The sequence below is a fragment of the Dendropsophus ebraccatus genome, chromosome 3, assembly GCF_027789765.1.
Source record: "Dendropsophus ebraccatus isolate aDenEbr1 chromosome 3, aDenEbr1.pat, whole genome shotgun sequence".
Classification (NCBI taxonomy): Eukaryota; Metazoa; Chordata; class Amphibia; order Anura; family Hylidae; genus Dendropsophus; species Dendropsophus ebraccatus.
The window spans coordinates 69894696-69917128 of NC_091456.1; the positions used below are offsets into that span (position 1 = coordinate 69894696).

The 22433-nt window shown below is 41.4% G+C and overlaps 1 protein-coding gene across 1 annotated transcript in view; it reads right to left on the minus strand.

The window, feature by feature from the left end:
* Nucleotides 1–22433, minus strand: part of PSIP1 (PC4 and SRSF1 interacting protein 1) — a 40900-nt gene that overhangs the window by 11364 nt on the left and 7103 nt on the right. The window contains exons 4-14 of the mRNA XM_069961981.1: nucleotides 19968–20106; nucleotides 17010–17129; nucleotides 15520–15621; nucleotides 15026–15079; nucleotides 11037–11130; nucleotides 6506–6590; nucleotides 5637–5838; nucleotides 3799–3914; nucleotides 2510–2559; nucleotides 1051–1121; nucleotides 55–156 (exon numbers count right to left, since the gene is read on the minus strand). Coding sequence (XP_069818082.1) covers nucleotides 55–156; nucleotides 1051–1121; nucleotides 2510–2559; nucleotides 3799–3914; nucleotides 5637–5838; nucleotides 6506–6590; nucleotides 11037–11130; nucleotides 15026–15079; nucleotides 15520–15621; nucleotides 17010–17129; nucleotides 19968–20106 — 1135 coding nt within the window. The remainder of the gene's footprint in view (nucleotides 1–54; nucleotides 157–1050; nucleotides 1122–2509; nucleotides 2560–3798; nucleotides 3915–5636; nucleotides 5839–6505; nucleotides 6591–11036; nucleotides 11131–15025; nucleotides 15080–15519; nucleotides 15622–17009; nucleotides 17130–19967; nucleotides 20107–22433) is intronic.

Below are 22433 nucleotides of genomic sequence, written 5' to 3' on the forward strand. Positions count from 1 at the left end.
AAAAAAAAAAAAAAAGCACAAATGTAAATCCATTGGTAGGAAGGTGGGGCTTACTTTTTTTAGTGTTGTAATCAGATCTGTATGCTTCTGAGCATGCTGCATTGTGACCTGGAGAGAGGCCAACTCATCCAAGGCATTAATACATCTGTGTACTTCCTAATGAAAGAAAAAAAAAAATAGCAAAAGTAATTCTGGATACAAAACACTAATGCAAATACCAAAATAAGTGGTACTTAAGTTCATCTCAAATAACTAGAGATGAGCGAACCTCGAGCATGCGAGTCGATCCGAACCCGAACTTTGGCATTTGATTAGTGGTGGCTGCTGAAGTTAGATAAAGCTCTAAGGTTAGACAAATGCTGATATGGGGTCAGCTCACCTGCTACTTCCACTCACGGTGCACGGCAAAGCCCGGAGCCAGGGCAACACATGCGAAGGGAAAAGTCCAGCACCAGTGCAGCGGGTAAAAAACGTCCTTCTTTATTTATGCAAACTTCACATACAGGAAATAGACATGCGGTAGGTTAACCTACCGCATGTCTATTTCCTGTATGTGAAGTTTGCATAAATAAAGAAGGACGTTTTTTACCCGCTGCACTGGTGCTGGACTTTTCCCTTCGCAAAGCTCTAAGGTTGTCTGAAAAACATGGATACAGCCAATGACTATATCCATGATTTCCACATAGCCTTAGGGCTTTATCCAACTTCAGCAGCCACCGCTAATCAAATGCTCGAGGCTCGCTCATCTCTACAAATTTAAACCACACTTGAAAGGATGTACTGTGTCTCTCATAAGGACACAGCAGACTAACCACAGCTCAGCTTTTATATTTGTTAAAATGAAAACTGTGTTGTTCCATGGGTAAATAAATCCAGTTCTTGTTGCACACAAATTGATAAATGTGTCAAACTTTGTGATCCATAATCATAGTGACTGTCATAATCCTTTTAAAAAAAAATCTTAACATTGTCTAAAAACAGTATTACAGATAAAAAAAACAAACTAAATTATTACAAAAATAAGCAAGCTGACAAGTCTGCACAACATACCTGGTGGTCAATTTTTAAAGAGTTCTTTATTTCAGCATGTATCCTTAGAAGTCTGGAATCTATGGAGACTTCTGAAATGTGTGTAAAACATAACAAAAATCACTAGACCACACTGCTGGAGGAAAAAAAAATAGAATCTGTCAGCACCCAGGCCCTACGAGTGACAGTGTGCTTAAGGGCCCTATTCCACCGGATGATTATCGTTTGAGATCGTTAATCGTTAACGATTATGCAAACGACCGCTACTGCGAAAGACCTGAAAACGTTTACTCATTTCCATGGAACGATAATCGTTACTTATGATCGTAATTGCGATAGTTTTTTCTTCGCTATTTATTTGCTATTGCGTTCGTGTCTATTGCGAACGACCAATGTCTTATTCAATGCGAACGATTTGCGAACGAGCAACGATAAAAGTAGGTCCAGGTCTTATAAAGCGATCAACGATTTCTTGTTCGGTCGTTAATCGTTAACTGCATTTCAACCGAACGATTATCGTTTAGACTCGAACGATTTAACGATAATCTGAACGATAATCGTCCGATGGAATAGAGCCCTTAGTTGGCAGTCCCATTGCAAGCATGTTACCTTTTGGTAATTTGACTCATTACAGAAGACCAGAGATTTTGCATAAGCCACTCCACGGACAAAGAGGAGTTGTAGCTCAGAGTTTGTGCCTCACTCTAGCACACCTCACTACTTCTTCATGAATAATCAATGCTGCCCTGCCTCCTGCTCACTCACGCCATCAGTCAGTCAGTATCTGCCAAAAGAGGAGTGATCTGCAATAAGAATCTCCTAGCTTGTGTTGGAGCTGTGGTCTAGGGGTAAAATCACCTGTTTAGAGACCAGCAACAGGGTTTTTCTTAGGTTCGAATAACATGATAGAAATTTTTCTTCTTTGTATAATTTTTTTATTATACAATTACAATTTAAACCTGCTTGGGAATTATTTCCCCTTTTAAAAATGATACAATAAAGAGAAAAATTAAAAAATAAATATCTATATATAACATTTTTATAAGGGGAATCAAACCAAAAGGGGGGAAAAACTGTTGCAGGTTTCTAAACATGTAATATTCCCTTAGACCACAGCTCCAACATAGACAAGGAGATTCGACTATACCGGATGGCAGATCAGTCCTCTGGTGGGAGATACTGACTGACAGTGTGAGTGACCAGGAGGCTGGGCAGCATTGGATTATTCATGAAGAAGAGGGAGGAGGAGGGAGGGAGGAGTGAGGTATGCTAGAGTGAGGCACAACTCCTCATTGAGTCTTGAATACAGTAGGAGACCCCAGATTGTGCATAATCCACTACATGGACAAATTACCAAAAGAGAACATGCTCATTAGGGGACTGCCAACTACAATGCAATACAATGTCAGCACATCGAGTAGGGCCCAGGTGCTGACAGATTTCCTTTAAAAAGAAAAAAAAAAAGAAGAGAAAATCAAACCTTTTTTCTTGTCAAACTTTTTTACTTCAGGCTTTTTAGTCTCCTCTTTGCTATAGGTTTAAAAAAAAAAAAAAAAAAAGTGACAAACACGAGTTATTTACTTTATACAGCAGTAACCAAGAGGCAGTGGGTGGTCAGCACTTGATCCCTTTGGTATGACAAATAGTGTTTTTTCTGTCTGTATGCCACGCTAGGAGCATGTGAGTGTTATCTCTGGACCCAAGGGTAACCAAATATGAGGATGAACACAAACGATTCTCTCTAGCTCTCTAAAATTCAATTCTCTATTTTGCAATCAAAAAGCAGACGCACTTCGGGCTTACTCGCCCTTAATCATGGCTCTGTTCTGCTGGGTCATCTGAGACTCCACAGGTGAGAGGCAGTCAATCATTTGCCGTTGCCCACAGTGCTAAACATGATGGCAGCATGTGCATTCACACCGCATCGACCTTTTAATTGCAAAATAAAGAATTGAATTTTAGAGAGCTGGAGAGAATAGTTTGTGTTCATCCTCATACAGCAGTAATACTTACATTGAACAGATAACAGATACAAGTCTAACAGATCAACAGTTGTAAAACAGTTTATAAGAGTACAGTGGTACCTCGGTTCTCAAACTGCTCAGAACTCTTTTGAGAACATTTCAGTTCTCAAAACAGCAATTTCAAGGTAAGTTTGCTCCAGAACTCAAAATTTTTTTGGCACCCAGTCTTGAAGACAGTAATAACTCAGTGTTCAAACGATTCTGTATTGAACTGTTCAGTATTCAAATAAAAATTTTTTTACCTGAAAGTAACGTTCGTAATTCGAATTTTGCTCAGTATCAGAATGTTTTTATGAGCATGTACCATTGGTTGCATGTGGTGAGTTTAGCACAGGTGAGGCTTCATTTACAGTACTGTTTTAACATTGCTGGACTGCATTTACAGTACAGGAGTAGTACAGTTAGTGCACCACCATGTCTCATCCTTTACAGTGCTGGGGTTGGGGTGCACAATACAGCAAAAAATTGGTGCAGAGTTGGTGCACTACTGTACTTGTTTTGTTGAACATTTATTGTTTAAAATGTACTATACATTATAGTACTGTACTATTTAAACTGGGAACTTTTTAATGTAATAATCGATTACATTTATATTATCTCTTATGTGAAGACACAGCTCTGTTCTCAAACTGCCCTCCTGAAACAATTAAGTTCGAGAACAGAGGTACTACTGTATTATATACACTCTGCTTCTTTTCATCTGTTACAGTAACTAAGGGATAACATTAAATCTGGAGTTGTTCACCTTTCCACCTCCACTGTATCTTCTGGTTTCCTTTTCTTCTCAACAACTTCCTTCTCATGTATGGGCTTTAGACTTCTTTTTTGAGCAGGTTGTAAAGATTTCCCAACTTTGCCCTTCTGTTTGAAAGACACAATTACTCATTATAAAAAGCACTCTTATTTTTTCCCGCTGGGAACTTGTGGTTGTGATTATCTGACTGCAAAATAATCCAATGGAATTGCTCTGGAAATTTTCTGCAATAACTCAAAATCTGCTGCTGAAGATTTTTCTGCTTATGTAATAAAACACTGTGCGATTTTGACCTCCCCCCCCCCCCCCCCCCACACTAAAAACTGGTCTGCAGTAGTTCTAGTATGGCATGAATGTAACCTTACCATTCCAAGAAGTTTTGAGAGTCAGTGTTCTCTGGCACACCTAATTTTGGCAGATTTGGGCACCTTTGTTAGTCATCTGGCTGACAGTGTAAACCATTATAACTTTAGGATCATGTTAAAAGGCACCAGCGGGTTTACGGAGAATCCTTTCCCAAAAATATTAGATGCAGCTGTCACTACAGGCGGATCCCAAAAGTTTAACCTCTTCGATTCTGCAGTACCTACAGTCCCAGCCTGAGCATATCTGTGTATTACATGTCCCTGTGTGTACAAAGGGCAGTAATGTGACACATATATAAAGACTTTCCTAGCTATAAATGGGCTGCAGAGGCTACTAATTTACAAAGATATAAGAACAAGCTTTGAAAGAGATTCTATTGTTCGTCCCCAATGACTTCCAGAGACATCCTGAACTATTCCCCTAAAACTGTTAAAGACAGTATCCCTAAGACACTTTAAACTATGTCCCTTGCAGTATCTGACCGTTTGGGTGACTGTGGATGCCCATTGGATCTCCATACCATATTTATAAAACTGAAGATACCTTCCCATCATAGCCCCCCTCCAGCATTTTAGACATTCACAAATGCTGCAAATAGTAGTAGTAGGTTAGAACCCTTGATTTATAAAAATATGAGTATCCTGTTTCTTAACACTACCCCGCCGTATATTAGGTTATGAAAAAAAAGATCTTGCCAAACAATTTTCACCTATTGAGTCGTTGACACCCCTGTTGTAGATTCATCAGGCACAGAGGTCTGGACAATGTATTGTAAAACTATCATAATTTTTGTCTGTCTAAAGCACTCTTTGCGCTGCTTCTCCTGTGCAGTTCTCTGTTATTCAGAGTCCGCTATAACAGTATCACCTTAACTGCAGCCAACATACTTAAATAAGTGCAGCCTGGTTTGTCTAATATTCTCCAGACCTTGCATAGTCAGAGACAATGTGCCTGCTAGTTTTGTTAACCATACAACTTGTAAAAATGTAATAAAACTTTACCCTAAAAATAAATAAAAATATCCCATTGTGGGATTGAAACATTGCACACTGATGGGTTAATAAAGAAGATCCTTGTTTATTCTGTGTGTGTGCTGCCTGTTCATTCATTTTCTTGGAATACTGAGGAGCTCTGAGTTGAGCATCTAGGGCTGTGCACCCACCCTGCTTTATGGGCATTTTCACAGAACCATTTTGTTACACTATTTTTGAATATCCACAAACATATACTTCGCTTCGTACTTTACATGAAATAGTGATGCAACTAGCCAGGTTGCCCATAGAGTATGTGTCACCCTTAAATTTCTAGGATATGAATTGCAAGCTCGTGTACTGCCAAACTTCATTGTTACTTATGTCATGTGCATACACATCCATATAATTTCTCTCCATATTACCAGGCAGCTGCAGAACTATTGGTAATAAAAAGAGGCCATCCATACACCCACACAATAAAACACACACCTTTTCTTCGTCCCGATCATCTTCAGAATCTGAATGAACTTTGTCTGCAGCTTTTTTTTGTATTTCAGTTTCCTTTTTGTTGGCTTCTCGTCTTTGTTTTTCTTCGTCTTCTCCAGCGCCGCCTTCATCTTTTCTTACTTGCTGTTGCTTTGGAAGTTTATTATCTAATGTCTTCTTTTTATTCTGATCATCTTCACTTTGACTATTCAGAAAGATAATCATAAAGATCTGTTTTCACAACAGATGCAGAACAGGTGTAAAAACAGAAGGGACATTAAAAGAAGCTTTCCTTATCTTGACAAGTTATGCCATATCCACAGTATACAAGGACCAATCTGGAGTACATGATGTCATGAAAAATCTCAGAATCACTCGGGTAAGTCGATACATTAACCCTTTTTGTGAAACTCTGCTTGTAACAAAGATAGGCTTGCAACACATGAAATTATTCACATTTACATTAAGTTTACTCTAGATCGGCATTATTTGGTAAAGGTTCTTATACTTTCTAGGATGTTATAGAGCTGTCAAACAAATAAGACTCACTCTCTTCATTATTCCCTATGACGTGAACAAGTCAGATCTCTGGTTGAGGAGTGGAGTGCACTGCCTCTCTCCCTGGCTGTATCTCTAGAGAACAGCGGATCTCGGCATTGATAGGTCTGATGGAATGTCAAATGTTAATGTTAAATGCTAATTTGTGACCATACATGGCCAGCTTAAAAGGACTCTAACCTTCACCAAGTGTTTTTTAAGCAACCTATACACAAGAGGCCTGTGCCCCCCCCCCAAAAAAATAAAAAGACATATGCAAAGGGGGAAAAAAAAAATCGTAATCTTTGTTAGTAAAACAATATGTAAATCCTTACACTTCAGGTGCTGGTGGAGGTGAAGGAGGTGGCCTTATAATTCTTGGTCTTCCCCTAGGTTTCTTCTGTACAACTTCCGTAGATGCTAAAATTCAGTTTACAAAACAGACAAAAACATCCATTACAATGATTTTGTAAATATTTCTTAAGACTTTGACAGATACCGCACCGCAACCCCGCTCTGAACCGCTGCGTTCCTGGTTGCTATCAGTAGACAAGGACCGCAGCAGTTAGCGGGCATGGTCCGATTGCTGTGCCCGCTAATTAAGACAATTAAATGCAGCTGTCAGACATGACAGCCGCATTTAAATACCTTGTAAAGGGTGCGTTCACACCTACAGGATCCGCAGCGGATTTTCAAGCTGCACCGCCCAATCGGCGCGCCGCCGCCTATCCCGCCCCCTGCACGACCGATCGCAGCCCAGGCCCCGACCATACATCACCTGCTCGGCCCGTGGCTGTGTGATGCTCCAGGCTCCCCTGCTTCCAGCGAGGGGAGCTGGAAGTCTGAACGATGCTGAATCCTGCTCGACAATCCATAGAGCTGGACTGTAGCAGCCCAGAGTAATACAGCAGTGATCTAATCGATCAGTGCTGTATAAAGTATACTACACTTGTATCTATGAGGAATCACTGTAGTTGTATCAAATCCCCCAGGTTGACTTTTACTTAATGTAAAATGAAAGAAAAAAAAAAAACAAAAACTAATGTGCATAATTGCACAAACTATTAAATTATCACATTCCTGATCATGCACAGTAAACAGCGTAAGTGTAAAAAAGTCCTGAAGTGCAAAACTGCACATTTTTGGTGGCATCAAATTCAGAAAAATTGTAATAAGTGATTTAAAAATTTGCATATATGCAAATCAAGGTACTCTCAATTAAAAAAAAAAAAATCATTTTTTTTGTTCCCAACTTCCCCGCACATATAATTTTTCTGTAGGTGAAGTGCTATGGTCTTTTAAGCACAAGGAGGAAAAAACTAAAGTGCAAAAACGAAGAATGACCTGGTCTTTAAAAGGGTTAAAGGGGAACTGACAGCAAGTTTTTTTACTGCCAGTTTCCCATTGCCGATCATAAGCAGTGAGGATGTGCCATTTGCACTGCTCTGTGATCCGTCGTTTTCTCTAAAAAAAAAATTAAAAAAAAAAGTGCGCAGATGACTGGGATTTCCTGTGTTTGGTCTGTCCTGTTCAAGCGGCACAAGACCAAAAAGTTACCCTCAGGAGACTGGACTTCTATTTCTAGAATAGCTTTAACCCCTTAAGGACAGAGCCAATTTCAATTTTCGTTTTTTCCTCCTTGTGCATAAAAGGCCATAGCAGTTGCATTTTTCCACCTAGAAACCCACATGAGCCCTTATTTTTTGCGTCACTAATTGTACTTTGCAATGACAGGCTGAATTTTTGCGAAACCAGAAAAAAATTCAAAGTGTGGTGAAATTGAAAAAAAAACGCATTTTGTTTATTTGGGGGAAATGTGTTTTTACGCCATTCGCCCTGGGGTAAAACTGACTTGTTATGCATGTTCCTCAAGTCGTTAAGATTAAAATGATATGTAACATGTATAACTTATATTGTATCGGATGGCCTGTAAAAAATTCAAACCATTGTCAACAAATATACGTCACTTAAAACCGCTCCATTCCCAGGCTTATAGTGCTTTTATCCTTTGGTCTATGGGGCTGTGTCAGGTGTCATTATTTGCGCCATGATGTGTTCTTTCTATCGGTACCTTGATTGCGCACATACGACTTTTTGATCGCTTTTTATTACAATTTTTCTGGATTTGATGCGACCAAAAATGCGCAATTTTGCACTTTGGGATTTTTTTGCGCTTACGCCGTTTACCGTACGAGATCAGGAATGTGATTAATTAATAGTTCGGGTGATTACGCACGCGGCGATAGCAAACATGTTTGTTTATTTATTTATTTATTTACTTTTATTTATAACCTGGAAAAAGGGGGGTGATTCTGACTTTTATTAGGGGAGGTGGCTTTTTATTGACAACAACACTTTTCTTATTTTTTTACACATATACTAGAAGCCCCCCTGGGGGACTTCTAGTATATACACTTTGATCTCTCATTGAGATCTCTGCAGCATAGATATGCTGCAGAGATCCATGAGATCGGCACTCGTTTGCTTTCGGCTGCTGCAGCCGGAAACAAACGAGTGCCGAGCCGGGGATGGCGCCATCTTGGAGCGGTCCCCGGCCGGCTTCAGAAACGGAGATCGCTTCTCCGGGATAACATCCCGGAGGAGCGATCTCCGCCACTAGACACCAGGGAGATGCTGGATCCGGTAATCGGATGCAGCAGTCATGTTTGACAGCTGCATCTGATAACTGTATTAGCGGGCACGGCGATCTGACCGTGCCCGCTAATACCTACGGTCCCGGGCTACACGCGGCACCCGGGACCGTCACGGTTCAGAGCGGGGTCGCCGCGCGGCCCCGCTCTAAACGCCCTTACCGGCAATAGGGCGTACCTATACGTACTTTGTCGTTAAGGGGTTAAAGCAGGTGACCAAAAATCAGCAACTTAGCACTTTGGCAGGTTTTTGTGCTTACCGTGCAAGATGTGGAATGTGATATTTAACAGTTCGGGCGATCCCCCACACGGCGATAGCAAATATGTTTATTTTTTATTTTAAAGGAATAGGAAAAGGGGTGATTTTAAATTATGGGATTGTTCTTCTTAATTTATATTTTAATAAAAAAAACCTTTTTACCACAGTAATTTGTAGTAATTTGCATTCTATGTGCAATGATCTGACTGTCTATAGAGATCAATGCAGTACATATGTACTTCACTGATCTCTGCACCATTACTAAGAGCTGCTGGAGCCCCGAGCTGGGATCAGCGTCATGTCGTAGAGGCCCTGTCCAGCAAGAAGAAGGAATCACCCCCTTGCAATTGAAATCCTGCCACTAGACTACCACAGATGGGTTTGTAACAGCATATAAATGGCAAGAGGTGATAAAATGGCATAAGAGGTGATCGGCTCATTGCCAAGGTCAACAGCTGCTGGTTGCCGCCAGGAGAAGCACGGTACAGATGAGGTACAGCCGCTTCATGCTGTACAGTTACTTCATGGGTCGCCAATGGGTTAACTTGTGGCACAAAAGACAAGCCCTCATATAACAACGTTAAGGCAAAAGCAAACAAGTTCTATAATGCAGGGACATAAAAGGAAAAAAAACTAAAAAGAAAAATTGGCTGAGGCAAAAATATCTGCCTTTTTCCTGGCATATGTTTTGCATGCCTAAAAGGCGGGCAGGGGAGTGGCAAGGAGGAGAGGTGGTGTGCAGGCTAGCAGGCGTAAAATTATGGCAGAAATTTAAAGTGTCACTGTCGTTTAAATTTTTTGGCAGAAATAAATAGTACAGGCAATTTTAAGAAACTTTGCAATTGGGCTTATTTGCTGAAAAATGCATTTTTATAATGAAGAAGCAGTTAAATGCTCTCCCCCGTCTTCATGATTGTCTATGGAGAGGGGAGGGGTTGAGGTAGATGAGGCACCAAAACAGGAGAAAGTGTTAATTTACAGCTACATCTCCTCTGACTCAGCATTGACCTTTGAATACTAGCTTCACAGAGCTCCCTGCTGTGTAATCTTTTGTTCTCTGCTGCCAACTAATCTCCCCCCTCCCTCCCCTCTTCATAGAACTGACAGGGCCCAACTGTGTAAAACAGTCGAGATTTCCTGATAATGAGCAGTGGATGAGAGAGAGGAGGGGGCGGACCTAGGGAAAGTCTTTTTGAATGCAGATAATGGCATATTTGCCTAATAAACCCAATAACAGTTTCTTAAAATTGCCTGTACTATTGATTTCTGCAAAAAAAACTACAAAAAAACGAAATGACAGTGAGACTAAGTTTGCTCCAGAGCAGTTGCACATTTGCATGCGCCTCTTATTTCCAGCATGTGGCAGTTATTTGGGCGATGTTAGTAAATTCCCCCTAAAATTTTCTGCAAATAGATTCTGGTGAAGACCCAGCTGTGAAGATGTGTCTAATTTATCATAGTTTATAATGTTGCGTTTACACGTAACGATTATCGTGCGAATTTGCGCGATAACTATCGAATTCGAACATAATCGTACTTGTAAACGCAGCAAACGCTCAAACGACGAGCGAGAAGTCGTTCATTTTGATCTTTGAACATGTTCTTAAATTGTCGTTGATCGTTCGCAAAAAAATTCGCAGATTGTTCCGTGTGACCAGTCGTTCGCCGATTTAACCAATGTGTGAGATAGGCTTAAGCGACCGCAAAACGAATTTTCCATACGATATATCGTACCGTCTAAACGCTGATCGTTATGAAAAAAAAACAAAACGTTACTCCGACATCGTTAATCGTACGATCGGGCCAATTATCGTTTCATGTAAACACATTAATAAATCGGGCTCACAGTGTCCAAATATAGTGGGGAATTTCTACAGATAAGCAAATCATCAAAAAACCTGCAAATGAGTATCGGTATCAACAACTCAACATTCTTCACAACAGAATTGGTCATACCCGACTTAGGTGGTCTACCGCGCTTTGGACTAGGTTTAGGTGGAGTCTGCGGAGTAGCAGCTGCAATGCGTTCTGCCTCTGCCATGATATCCACCTAAAATGAATTAGCTTTGGTAAGTCATAAGTAATTTAAATACATTCTAAAACATATGATTTGGTAGTGAGACTGTAAAATAAAACTGGTGGAATAAATAGAATACTCATATGTAGACTTTAGAACAAGATTGCAGACGCTCAACACACTCTGGACACATGGGTACAGTGCTTCAAGTGTCACTTTTGATGTCATAGAGATATGTCAAAAGTTCTGATCGGTACGGGTCTGAGTGTCCAGACCCGCAACGATTAGGAGAACAAGCCTAAGGATCTTGCTTAGAGCTGTCTTCTCCCGATCAGTACAGGTCTAAACACTCAGACAAAAGTTGACACTTTAAAGTCTTAAAAAACATGGTCTGGTATTCTCTAGTAATCTAGATCATAAAAATGAAAGTCTGTCTCTCCCAAATAGACTTCCAAACGCCTGAACCGTTTGACCCCAAATTTGGCACACAGATACATTGGGTGCCCGGGAAGGTTATTGCGAAGGTCCCGTCCCCGCCAGATATACAGGAGGGGAGGGGGAGGGGAAAGAGAGGCGCCCCATAGAGATGAATGGGAAAATCTCCTCACTGCAAACACAGGTGATATAATTAGCTGCAGCAGACACGGCAGTTGGAGCCTTAGCAACCAATAGGATTACTGCTTTCATTTTCACAGGGAGCAATGGTTGCTAGGGAAGCTGCCTCACAACATCCACAGTACATGTATACAGGGCCCCCTACTCCATCTATACAGTACATGTATATACAGGGCACTACAGGTATACCAAACTGTGACTGGGTAACACTGCCACACCAGACCTGACCAATGCCGCCATACTGTGCTGGATAACACTGCCATACCAGAACTGACCAATACCACCATACTGTGACTGGATAACACTGCCATACCAGACCTGACCAATACTACCATACTGTGACTGGGTAACACTGTCATAACACACCTGACCAATACCACCTTACTGTGACTGGAAAAAACTGCTATACCAGACCTGTCCAATACCGCCATACTGTGACTGGATAACACTGTCATAACACACCTGACCAATACCACCATACTATGACTGGAAAAAACGGCTATACCAGACCTGACCAATACCGCCATACTGTGACTGGATAACACTGCGATACAAGACTTGACCAATACTGCCATACTGTGACTGGATAACACTGCCATACCACACCTGACCAATACTACCATACTGTGACTGGATACCACTGCCATACCAGACCTGACCAATACCGCAATACTGTGACTGGATAACACCGCCATACCAGACATGACCAATACCGACACACTGTGACTGAAGAGACACCAGATTTTCTGGCAAGTCTGAACGGGAGGGTACTGCCCCTCTGCAAGGTGCTACCCTACGCACCAGACCATGGGTGCCTAATGGTAAATACGACCCTACAGATATACAGGACACTACAGGTATACAGGACCCAAAACTATACACTACAGGTGCACGGGACCTCCACCAACTATATACTTCAGGTATACAGGACCTCCACCAACTATATACTACAACTATATACTACAGGTATACAGGACCCCAAACTATACACTACAGGTATACAGGACCCCAAACTATACACTACAGGTATACAGGACCCCAAACTATACACTACAGGTATACAGGACCCCAAAATTATACACTACAGGTATACAGGACCCCAAAACTATACACTACAGGTATACAGGAACTCCACCAACTATATACTACAGGTATATAGGACCCCAAACTAGTTTTGAGGTCCTGTATACCTGTAGTGTATAGTTTTGGGTCCTATATACCTGTAGTATATAGTTGGTGGAGTTCCTGTATACCTGTAGTGTATAGTTTTGAGGTCCTGTATACCTGTAGTGTATAGTTTGGGGTCCTGTATACCTGTAGTATATAGTTGGTGCTGTATACCTGTAATGTATAGTTGGTGGAGGTCTTGTCTACCTGTAGTATATAGTTCAGGGGTCCTGTATACCTGTAGTGCATAGTTTGAGGGTCCTGTATAACTGTAGTATAGAGTTGGTGGAGGTCCTGTATACACACTACAGGTATACAGGACCCCCCCCAACTATACACTATAGGTATACAGCCCCCCAAACTATGCACTACAGATATGCAAGACCCCTAAAAACTATATATTGTGGGTATACAGAACCCCTCCAACTATGCACTACAGGTATACACTAATTCCACTGATTAACTGATGAAACAATACCTTTAGCTTGGCCTCCTGGGCACCTTAGAACAAATCTAATTTTTACACTGACACTTTATACCCGGGCAGCGCTGGGTACATTTTCTAGTGAAATATAAACGTTAAAGGAGAAGTCCGGCGAAAATTTTTATAAAAGTATTGTATTGCCCCCCAAAAGTTATTCAAATCACCAATATACACTTATTACAGGAAATGCATATAAAGTGCTTTTTTCACTGCACTTACTACTGCATCAAGGCTTCACTTCCTGGATAACATGGTGATGTCACAATCCGACTCCCAGAGCTGTGCGGGCTGTGGCTGCTGGAGAGGATGATAGCAGAGGGATGCTCAGTGTCCCTCCAGTGCTCTGTGTCCCTCTGCCATCATCCTCTCCAGCAGCCACAGCTCGCACAGCTCTGGGAGTCGGGTCGTGACATCACCATTTTATCCAGGAAGTGAAGCCTTGATGCAATGAGACAGGAACTGTCCAGATCAGGAGAGGTTTTCTATGGGGATTCATAGAAAACTGAGACAGAGTTCCTGTCTCAGCCAGAGATGTCAGCAGAGAGCACTGTGTCAGACTGAAAATAAAACATTTCCTGCATGACATACAGCAGCTAATAAGTATGGGAAGACTTGCAATTTTTTAATAGAAGTAAATTACAAATCTATATAAAACTTTCTGATATCAGTTGATTTGAAGAAATTTTTTTTCGCTGGATAACCCCTTTAAAGTGTTATTCCCATCTCAACTAACGTAATTAAACCTGTAGGACTTGTCAAGTTAAATATTTCTTCAAATACATAATTTAGCAAACCTGCCTCCTTCACCTCATACACGTACTCATTCCCTGCCATAGTTTATAGCTTGTCTACTATTATACTATTTTATATATATTTAATGCGAATCTGTCAGCTACAATTCACTTTCCAAAGTGCTAACACTGTTAGATAGCAGTTATGAGATAACCTGGTACTTTTCATACATACGTCTGTGCTTCCAGAACAGATAAAGTTGCTTTTATTCTATAGAACAAAGTGTCAAAGAGGCTTTTCAAGAGTTACTGAAGTCCAGCAAGCTGTAACACCTCCTTGCCTCCTTCTTATACCTGAACCTGCTTAGGACTTAGCTTCCAGGTGTCAAACAAGCGTGGAAGGGGGAGAGAGGAAGCATTCCTGCATACAGCTTGGGAAAGCCTCTTTGTACCAGAGCATGTTTCTACATCCTGGAAGCACAGTTTAGATATATGAAATGCATTGAGTCTCTCCTTGACCTAACAGCAATTTGTTAAGCTAATTAGAGCTGACAGATTCCCTTTAACGTGACAAGCTCTACAGGTTTAACTATATTAATTGAGATGTGAAAACCACTTTAAAGGGAATCAGTCAGCCCTAGATCATGGTCAGAGCTGAAGTGTCAAAGAAGCCTCTATAACTGGCAGATGACATCTACTCATCCTGACGTCACACACACATACACACACACTATTCTGCCAAGTGGGAAAGTGTTCTCCATGAAACTCTGCAACACATCTGACAGCTTATTGCCCCAGACGGGGAAAAAATAAATAAATAAATAAAATTCAGCAGGCAAGCTGAAATTAGGGGAGGTTTCTACTTGTATAGCTACAGTTTTTTTGCTAACAAATTCTAACATATAGTCATACTTAGGGATTTTTTTGTTACCTTTCTTTTTCTTCCTCTTTTGGCTTTGACTACAGGAGGAGGAGCAGAAATAGCCTGACACAAAGGGGGTAAAAATGACAATTGTTAGAAGGAAAAAACTTACTTGCAGAGGGAATGAAAGTGCTCTATCCCCATGCCATTATAGCTGAAAAAGGGAGGAGAGGGGCAGCAGGGGGGAGTTAAATTTATCATTCTTCACACCAGGTGAAGACTGCAAAGAGTCACAAACCTCTGCACAAAACCAGTTTGTGCAACAATTCTGCAACCTCTGGCTGTCTGTGCCTGGTGCAGATACACACAATAATAATTCCCCCCTATATATCTTTGTGACCATCGGCTATAATGGAATAGGGCCTGTTTGGGTATGTTTGATAGAAGCTCCCTGCCGCAAATAGGCAATATAAAAGATAAATATAATTGCTATATTTTTTTGAACAACATTCTTGCACTTCAGTGTTTGAGTACTTTGTTGAGCTAGCAACATTATAACTTACATCAGTGCCAGCATGTAAAGTGTTATCATCCTTTGAAGCATTTAAATCTTTCTCTGGAGAACCAAGTCCACTGGAAGATGTATCGGAGTGTTTGCTTGAAATCTGGTATTAAAATAACCAATTTTAAAACCATTACAAATATAAAACAAACAAACAAAAAACCTTAATTCTAAAGTATAAATGAAAAAAAAATAAGGTCAATAGGGGTGATATTTACTTCTGATACTAAACAAGTCAGACTTTATTAAAGGGATACTTTGAAGAAAAAAATTGCTTTCAAATAAATTGGTGCCAGAAAGTTTTACAGGTTTGTAAATTACTTCTATTTCAAAATATTAGGCCTTCTAGTACTTATCAGCTGCCATATGTCCTACAGGAAGTGGTGTTTCCTTTCCAGTCTGACACAGTGCTCTCTGCTGTCACCTCTGTCCATGACATGAACTATCCGATGCAGGAGAGGTTTATTTCTGTGGAGATTTGATACTGCTCTAGACATTTCCTGTCACAGACAGAGGTGGCAGCAGAGAGCAGTCTCAGACTAGAAAGAAAACAACACTTCCTGCAGGGGATACAGCAGCTGATAAGTACTGAAAAACTTCAATTTTTTTTTTAAACAGAATTTACAAATCTATATAACTTGACAATTAGATTGAGAACTTTTTTCCCTAGTTTAGAGTACCCCTTTAACATCACCTTCACAGATTCTGCAATGCTATTCTTCCCTTCAACGCTACAGATATACAGACACCAAGATGAAACCTGATAGATGCCACTTAAAATTAAAAGAGATTGATATAAAAGCAATAAATACAGTTGTTGTTTTCCTATGACAGAAAAGAAAAACATGTGAACAGAGCATCAAGGGGTATTTCTTTATTCAATTTATAAAAACAGGACACCAATTTTTCAACATATATTTAAAATACCACCGTTTTTTCATTATTGGATACCAAAAGTATTACCACAGAAAGGAAACAAAAACATATTACGTATTGTATACATAGTAAAACCTTAGATACACGAATGAAACCAACATAACGGGCAAACATTTTTGAAACATAACCTGTGACTGATATCCCACTACCGATTACAAGAAAGCTACCGACCAGGTAAGTCAAATACCGTAAATTAACATACAAGTCTATAAGTTTATATAACTAGAACATAGGGACGGGCAGACATTGTCATTCTACGTTTAAAATGGAAACTAGCTCCTAGGTTACAGTAAGAAAAAGAAGGCTCAATGTCAAATCTCTTGGTTATAACCTATTCATCCACTGCAGCATTAGCAGTGATCACCAGATGGCAAAACAAACATTGTCACTGGAGCCATGTACACTAAAGCCTCCGAGAGGGAGCAGGGAGCCTCCCCACAGTGTATTGTGTATTCTAACGCTCTGCTAAAAGTCATAGTAAAACTGTTCAATAACTTTTTAAAATGAATACAATGAAAAAGTGAGCAACGTGTAAAGCCAGTTCTAGTGAAATACCTTTGGTCCAAAAGACTTTCTTTTTTTGAGTGGGGTCTTATCCTCATTTTCCTCCAAGCCTTCTTGTATTTCTTCTTCTTCTGCCTCTCCCTCAGCAGCGTTGACAAGTGACAAATAGTTCTAATGAGCATCAATATATGGTGATTGGAATGTGTCAGCAGAAGAGTGTTAGGATAAAGGGGGTTAGGGGGGGGTTAAAAAAAAAAAAAAAATCACAGACAGGGAGTGGGGAGGAATAAAAAAGCCAATATGCTTATGGTCTCTGAGCCCGCGCTGCATCACATAGTTCCCAGACCTGGCTGGCTCTTATCTTCTCCAGGGCTCCAGGTACATCAGGACCCAGGTACAATGTAACAGATGGATGGGATTTAGCTTGCTCAGCCAATTAGTGAATGGAGTGGTGTCCCACCCCAGTCACTTACTGGCTGAGCATCTGTCAATCAGGTCTTGGTGTAGCAGGTGGGGAGCTAAGACGACAGTTGGCGTGGTCCAGGACGGGGACGCGGCACAATGTGGGCACCAGGACTGGTGAATATGAATCATAGGTGTTTTTGTCTTCCTCTGGATCAGCGGTGGGGAACCTCTGGCCCGCGGGCCGCATCCGGCCCCTGAAACCTCCCGATGCAGCCCGCAGCCCCCCAATGATGTGCGCGCCGCTCTGGTGGGGCAGGAGCCGGCATTCACAGCATCTTCCGGTGTCTGACACAGGAGGATGCTGTGAGTGCCGGCTCCTGCCCCATCAGAGCGGCACACGTCTTCCTTCTCCTGCGGGCCGCGCGCGATGATATCATTTCATGACTGGGGGGGGGGGGGGGGGGGTTAACAAGGCCTACCAGAGGCATCACTGTGGGGGGATAACTAGACTACAAGGGGCATCACTGGGGGTTAACTAAACTAGCACAGACACTAGGCGAACAATACTTTGCCTTGCCCCGGGTGCTGCAAACTCACGCTACTAACTGCCGCTCACGGTATTCAGCCCTCAAATGATTTTATTAATGCCCGACCGGCCCTCGACATGGAAAAGGTTCCCCATCCCTGCTCTGGATCAACACAGTAGGGTTTCTGTAGGTTGAAATTTATGGACTCTTCTCTTCTGTCAACCTTATTTACTATGCCTGGAGGTACACTTTAATAGTCGTCGTGTTTTACAGTTCTCCCTTTTCTGAGCAGCTGGCACTCCCCCTTAACCCCTTAAGGACCGTGCTAACTTTCGTTTTTGCGTTTACGTTTTTTCCTCCATGTGCTTAAAAGGCCATAGCACTTGCATTTTTACACCTACAGACCCACATGAGCTCTTATTTTTTGCGTCACTAATTGTACTTCGCAATGACAGGCTGAATTTTTCCATAAAATATGCTGTGAAACCAGAAAAAAATTATATGCGCAGTGAAATTGAAAAAAAAAAACGCAATTATTTTTTTTTGGGGGGGGGCTTCATTTTTACGCCGTGTGTCCTATGGAAAAACTTAGTTGTTATATATGTTCCTCAAGTCATTACGATTAAAACGATATATAACATGTATAACTTATATTGTATCTGATGGCCTGTAAAAAATTAAAACCATTGTTAACAAATATACGTTCCTTAAAATCGCTCAATTCCCAGGCTTATAATGCTTTTATCCTTTGGTCTATGGGGCTGTGTCAGGTGTCAGAACGCATCATGGCGCAAAAACTTTCTATTGTTACCTTGATTGCGCATATACGACTTTTTGATCGCTTTTTATTACAATTTTTTCTGGATTTGATGCGACCAAAAATGCGCAATTTTGCACTTTGAGATTTTTTTGCGCTTACGCCGTTTACCGTGCGAGATCAGGAATGTGATTAATTAATAGTTCGGGCGATTACGCACGCGGCGATACTAAATATGTTTATTTATTTTTATTTGTAAAATGGGAAAAGGGGGGTGATTCAGGCTTTTATTAGGGGAGGGGATTTTTTTATTAATAAAAACACTTTTTTTAACTTTCACTTACAGTAATATGAAGCCCCCTGGGGGACTTCTATATACACAGAACTGATCTCCCATTGAGATCAATCCTGTGTATATAATAGAGCAATGATCCATCAGATCGGTGCTCTATTATAATGGTCTGCAGCAGACCATCTGAATAGATTGCCGAGTCGGGATCAGCGTCATTACGACGCTGAGCCCCGGCCGGCTCATTAGAACGGATCTCCCCTCCGTGCTCGCATCGCGGGGGGGGGGGGGGGGGGAAGATCCCCTACCGGACACCAGGGAGAGGGGGCACAGCTGCTATTCAAATGCAGCTGTCAGCTTTGACAGCAGCATTTGAATAGTTAATTAGCAGGCCGCGGCGATCGGCCGCGCCGGCTAATACACGCGGTCCCTGGCTGCACTTAGCAACCGGGGACCGCGCGCTGCAGAGAGGGCTCACGCCGGGAGCCCTCTCTGTTTACTCTTTAACGGCCGCATGACGGGTATACCCGTCATGCGTCGTTAAGAGGTTAAGACCCACAATCCAAATTGGCAGTATATACACCTGTGCTCACATGTCAGTACCTCATGTCTTTCCCATTCTGTTTGCAGCAGCATTGGTGAGTGCAATATCACATTCATACTTGTGGTGTTGTAGTTAGCGTAAGGACCAGTGTGAACCATGGGACCTGCACGTGGCACACGGGGCTATTATGGTTTGATCAAATTATATACCGACACCCTGACGGTTTTTAAAATAGGCCTAGCGGCACTAGTGTCAGCCATATGTGGGGTGTGCGGCCTCTCTCTCTCCATGTCGTGTTTCACACTAATAGTATACTGATGCAAACACCATTTAAACATTGAACTAATCTACTACACTTAAATGAGCACAGTAAGCCATGCAACTGCATCATTGTAGCAGAAAGTCACAAAGAAAATAGAAGAAAAAAAAAAAATACCCAAAGAAAACCCACAGCTTCCTACACAGCTGAGTTGGGTAAACCATTTACCTGTGGACTTGAGAACTTTACTTTAGGATTATTATCAATTTCCCATAGTCCTTCATTGAAACCCTTTCGTTTATTTGGTTTACCATATTTCTCCTTATTCTCTTCATAGGGAAATATGTCTTTTGGTCCTAAAAACGCACTAGAGAGAGAGAAAGAGAAAAAAAAGTTTAGAGTCTATCTGATCACAATGTACAAATATATGAATTGAGAGCACCTTTAACCCTTTGAGGACCAGGCCCAAAATGACCCAGTGGACCGCGCAAATTTTGATCTTAGTGCTTTCGTTTTTCCCTCCTCCCCTTCTAAGAGCTCTAGCACTCTCAGTTTTCTATCTACAGGCCATGTAAGTGCTTGTTTTTTACAGGAATAGTTGTACTTTGTAATGGCGTCATTCATTTTACCATAACATGTATGATGGAATTCCAAATATATTATTTATGAAGATATAAATAGGTGAAATCGTAAGTAAGAATGCAATATGGTAACGTTTGGGGGGTTCCTGTGTCTACGTAATGCACTATATGGTAACAGCGACATGACACTATTATTCTATAGGTCAGTCCGAACACAACCATATGCAGGTTACACAGATTCTCTAATGTTATATATATATTTTTTATGAAATCCTTTTTTTTGGCAATTAAATATTAATAAAATGGGCCTATTGTGACGCTTATAACGGTTTAATTTTTTCACCTACGGGGCTGTATGGGGTGTCATTTTTTCCGCCATGATCTCTAGTCTTTATTAATACCATATTTGTGAAGATCGGACGTTTTGATCACTTTTTATTGATTTTTTTTAATATATAATGTAACATACAATCGGTAATCTGCGCACTTTTTCCCCTCTTTTCGTGTACGCCGTTTACCGGTCACAATGACGCTTGTTATATTTTAATAGATCGGACAATTACGCACGCTACGGTATATTATATGTTTATCTATTTATTCATTTTTATATGTTTTATTTATATAATGGGAAAGGGGGGTGATTTAGACTTTTATTGGGGGAGGGGCTTTGGGGTAGTGTGTTAGTGTTTTGAACTTTTTTTTTTTACACTTTTGTAGTCCCTTTGGGGGACTTGTACATACAATACTTAGATTTCTACACTGATGAATGCTATGCCATAGGCATAGCATTGATCAGTGTTATCGGCGATCTGCTCATTGAGCCTGCCTGTGCAGGCTCAGTGTAGCAGATCGCCGATCGGACCTCACGGAGGCAGGTAAGAGACCTCCGGCAGTCCGTTTCAACGATCGGGAGCCCCGCAGTCACATTGCGGGGGTCCCGATCGGTAAGTGACAGGGGACTCCCCCTGTCACTTACACTTAAACGCCGCGATCGCAGTTTAAGGGGTTAATGACACGCGGCAGCGCGATCGCTGCAGCGTGTCATTACCGGTGAGATCCCGGCTGCTGATTGCAGCCGGCCCCCACCTGCTATGAAGCGCGCTCCGCTCCGGAGCGCGCTTCATAGCGGGAAAAACACCCAGGACTTAAGGTTACGTCATGGGTCGTCTGGGGACAGACTTCCATGACGTAACCCTACGTCCAGGGTCGTCTAAGGGTTAAGTGACACTGTCACCCCCTTTTTGCATTCTGACTTCTCTACACAGGTGTAAAGGGTAGATTTAGCAGTTTTCATACCTTATTTTATATCATACGTTATGGTGCTTGTTCCAGTACAAAGGCCCCTCCCCCTCGCCGGCCATTGGAACTGGTTGGCCTAAAGGTCTAGGCCCCACCCCTATGGCCTATGTCCAGTGACGTCAGGGAGGGGTGGGCCAATGATGGTGCTGTGGGCGGGGCCGAGTGGCACTACTGTCATGAAGCCCCGCCCATTTTTAGCACAATCTGCAGTTGATAAAAGATCAGTTTTACTTGAACAATTGCTAAATTTACCCATTACACCTGTGTAGAGAAGTCATAGTGCAAAAGGAGTGGCAGTGTCACTTTAAGGGTACAAACCCACACACCGTATACGCAGCAGATATGCAACAAATACGCAGCAGATTTGATGGTTTAGATTTGATGCTGTGTTCAGTTATTTAGATCTAATCTGCTGCATATCGCAGCACTAAATACGCTGTGTATACTGTTAGTGGGTTTATACCCTAAATAAGGCAATGTTTAAACACTGTCTTTTTAGTAAAAATAACATCAGTTATTTGACACTAATATCCGTTATTTTCAGTCTTCAATGATTTCCATTGAACTCTTTGGAAGCAATGGCCGTTAGCTCACACAATGCACAGAATAGAAGTCGTTGTTTGCAGCAGCAGCAGCTGGTCCTGACCATCTATAAAGAGTCAGTTAATGGCGTAAATGTATGCCATGTGTTAAGGCACAGACTTCCATGGCATACATTTAAGTCCATTGTTGTTAAGGAGTTAATCTACAATCCAGTAATAGTTCAGAAAATCTTAACTTGACATTAGTTTCGGACAAGGAACTGAACTTTAAA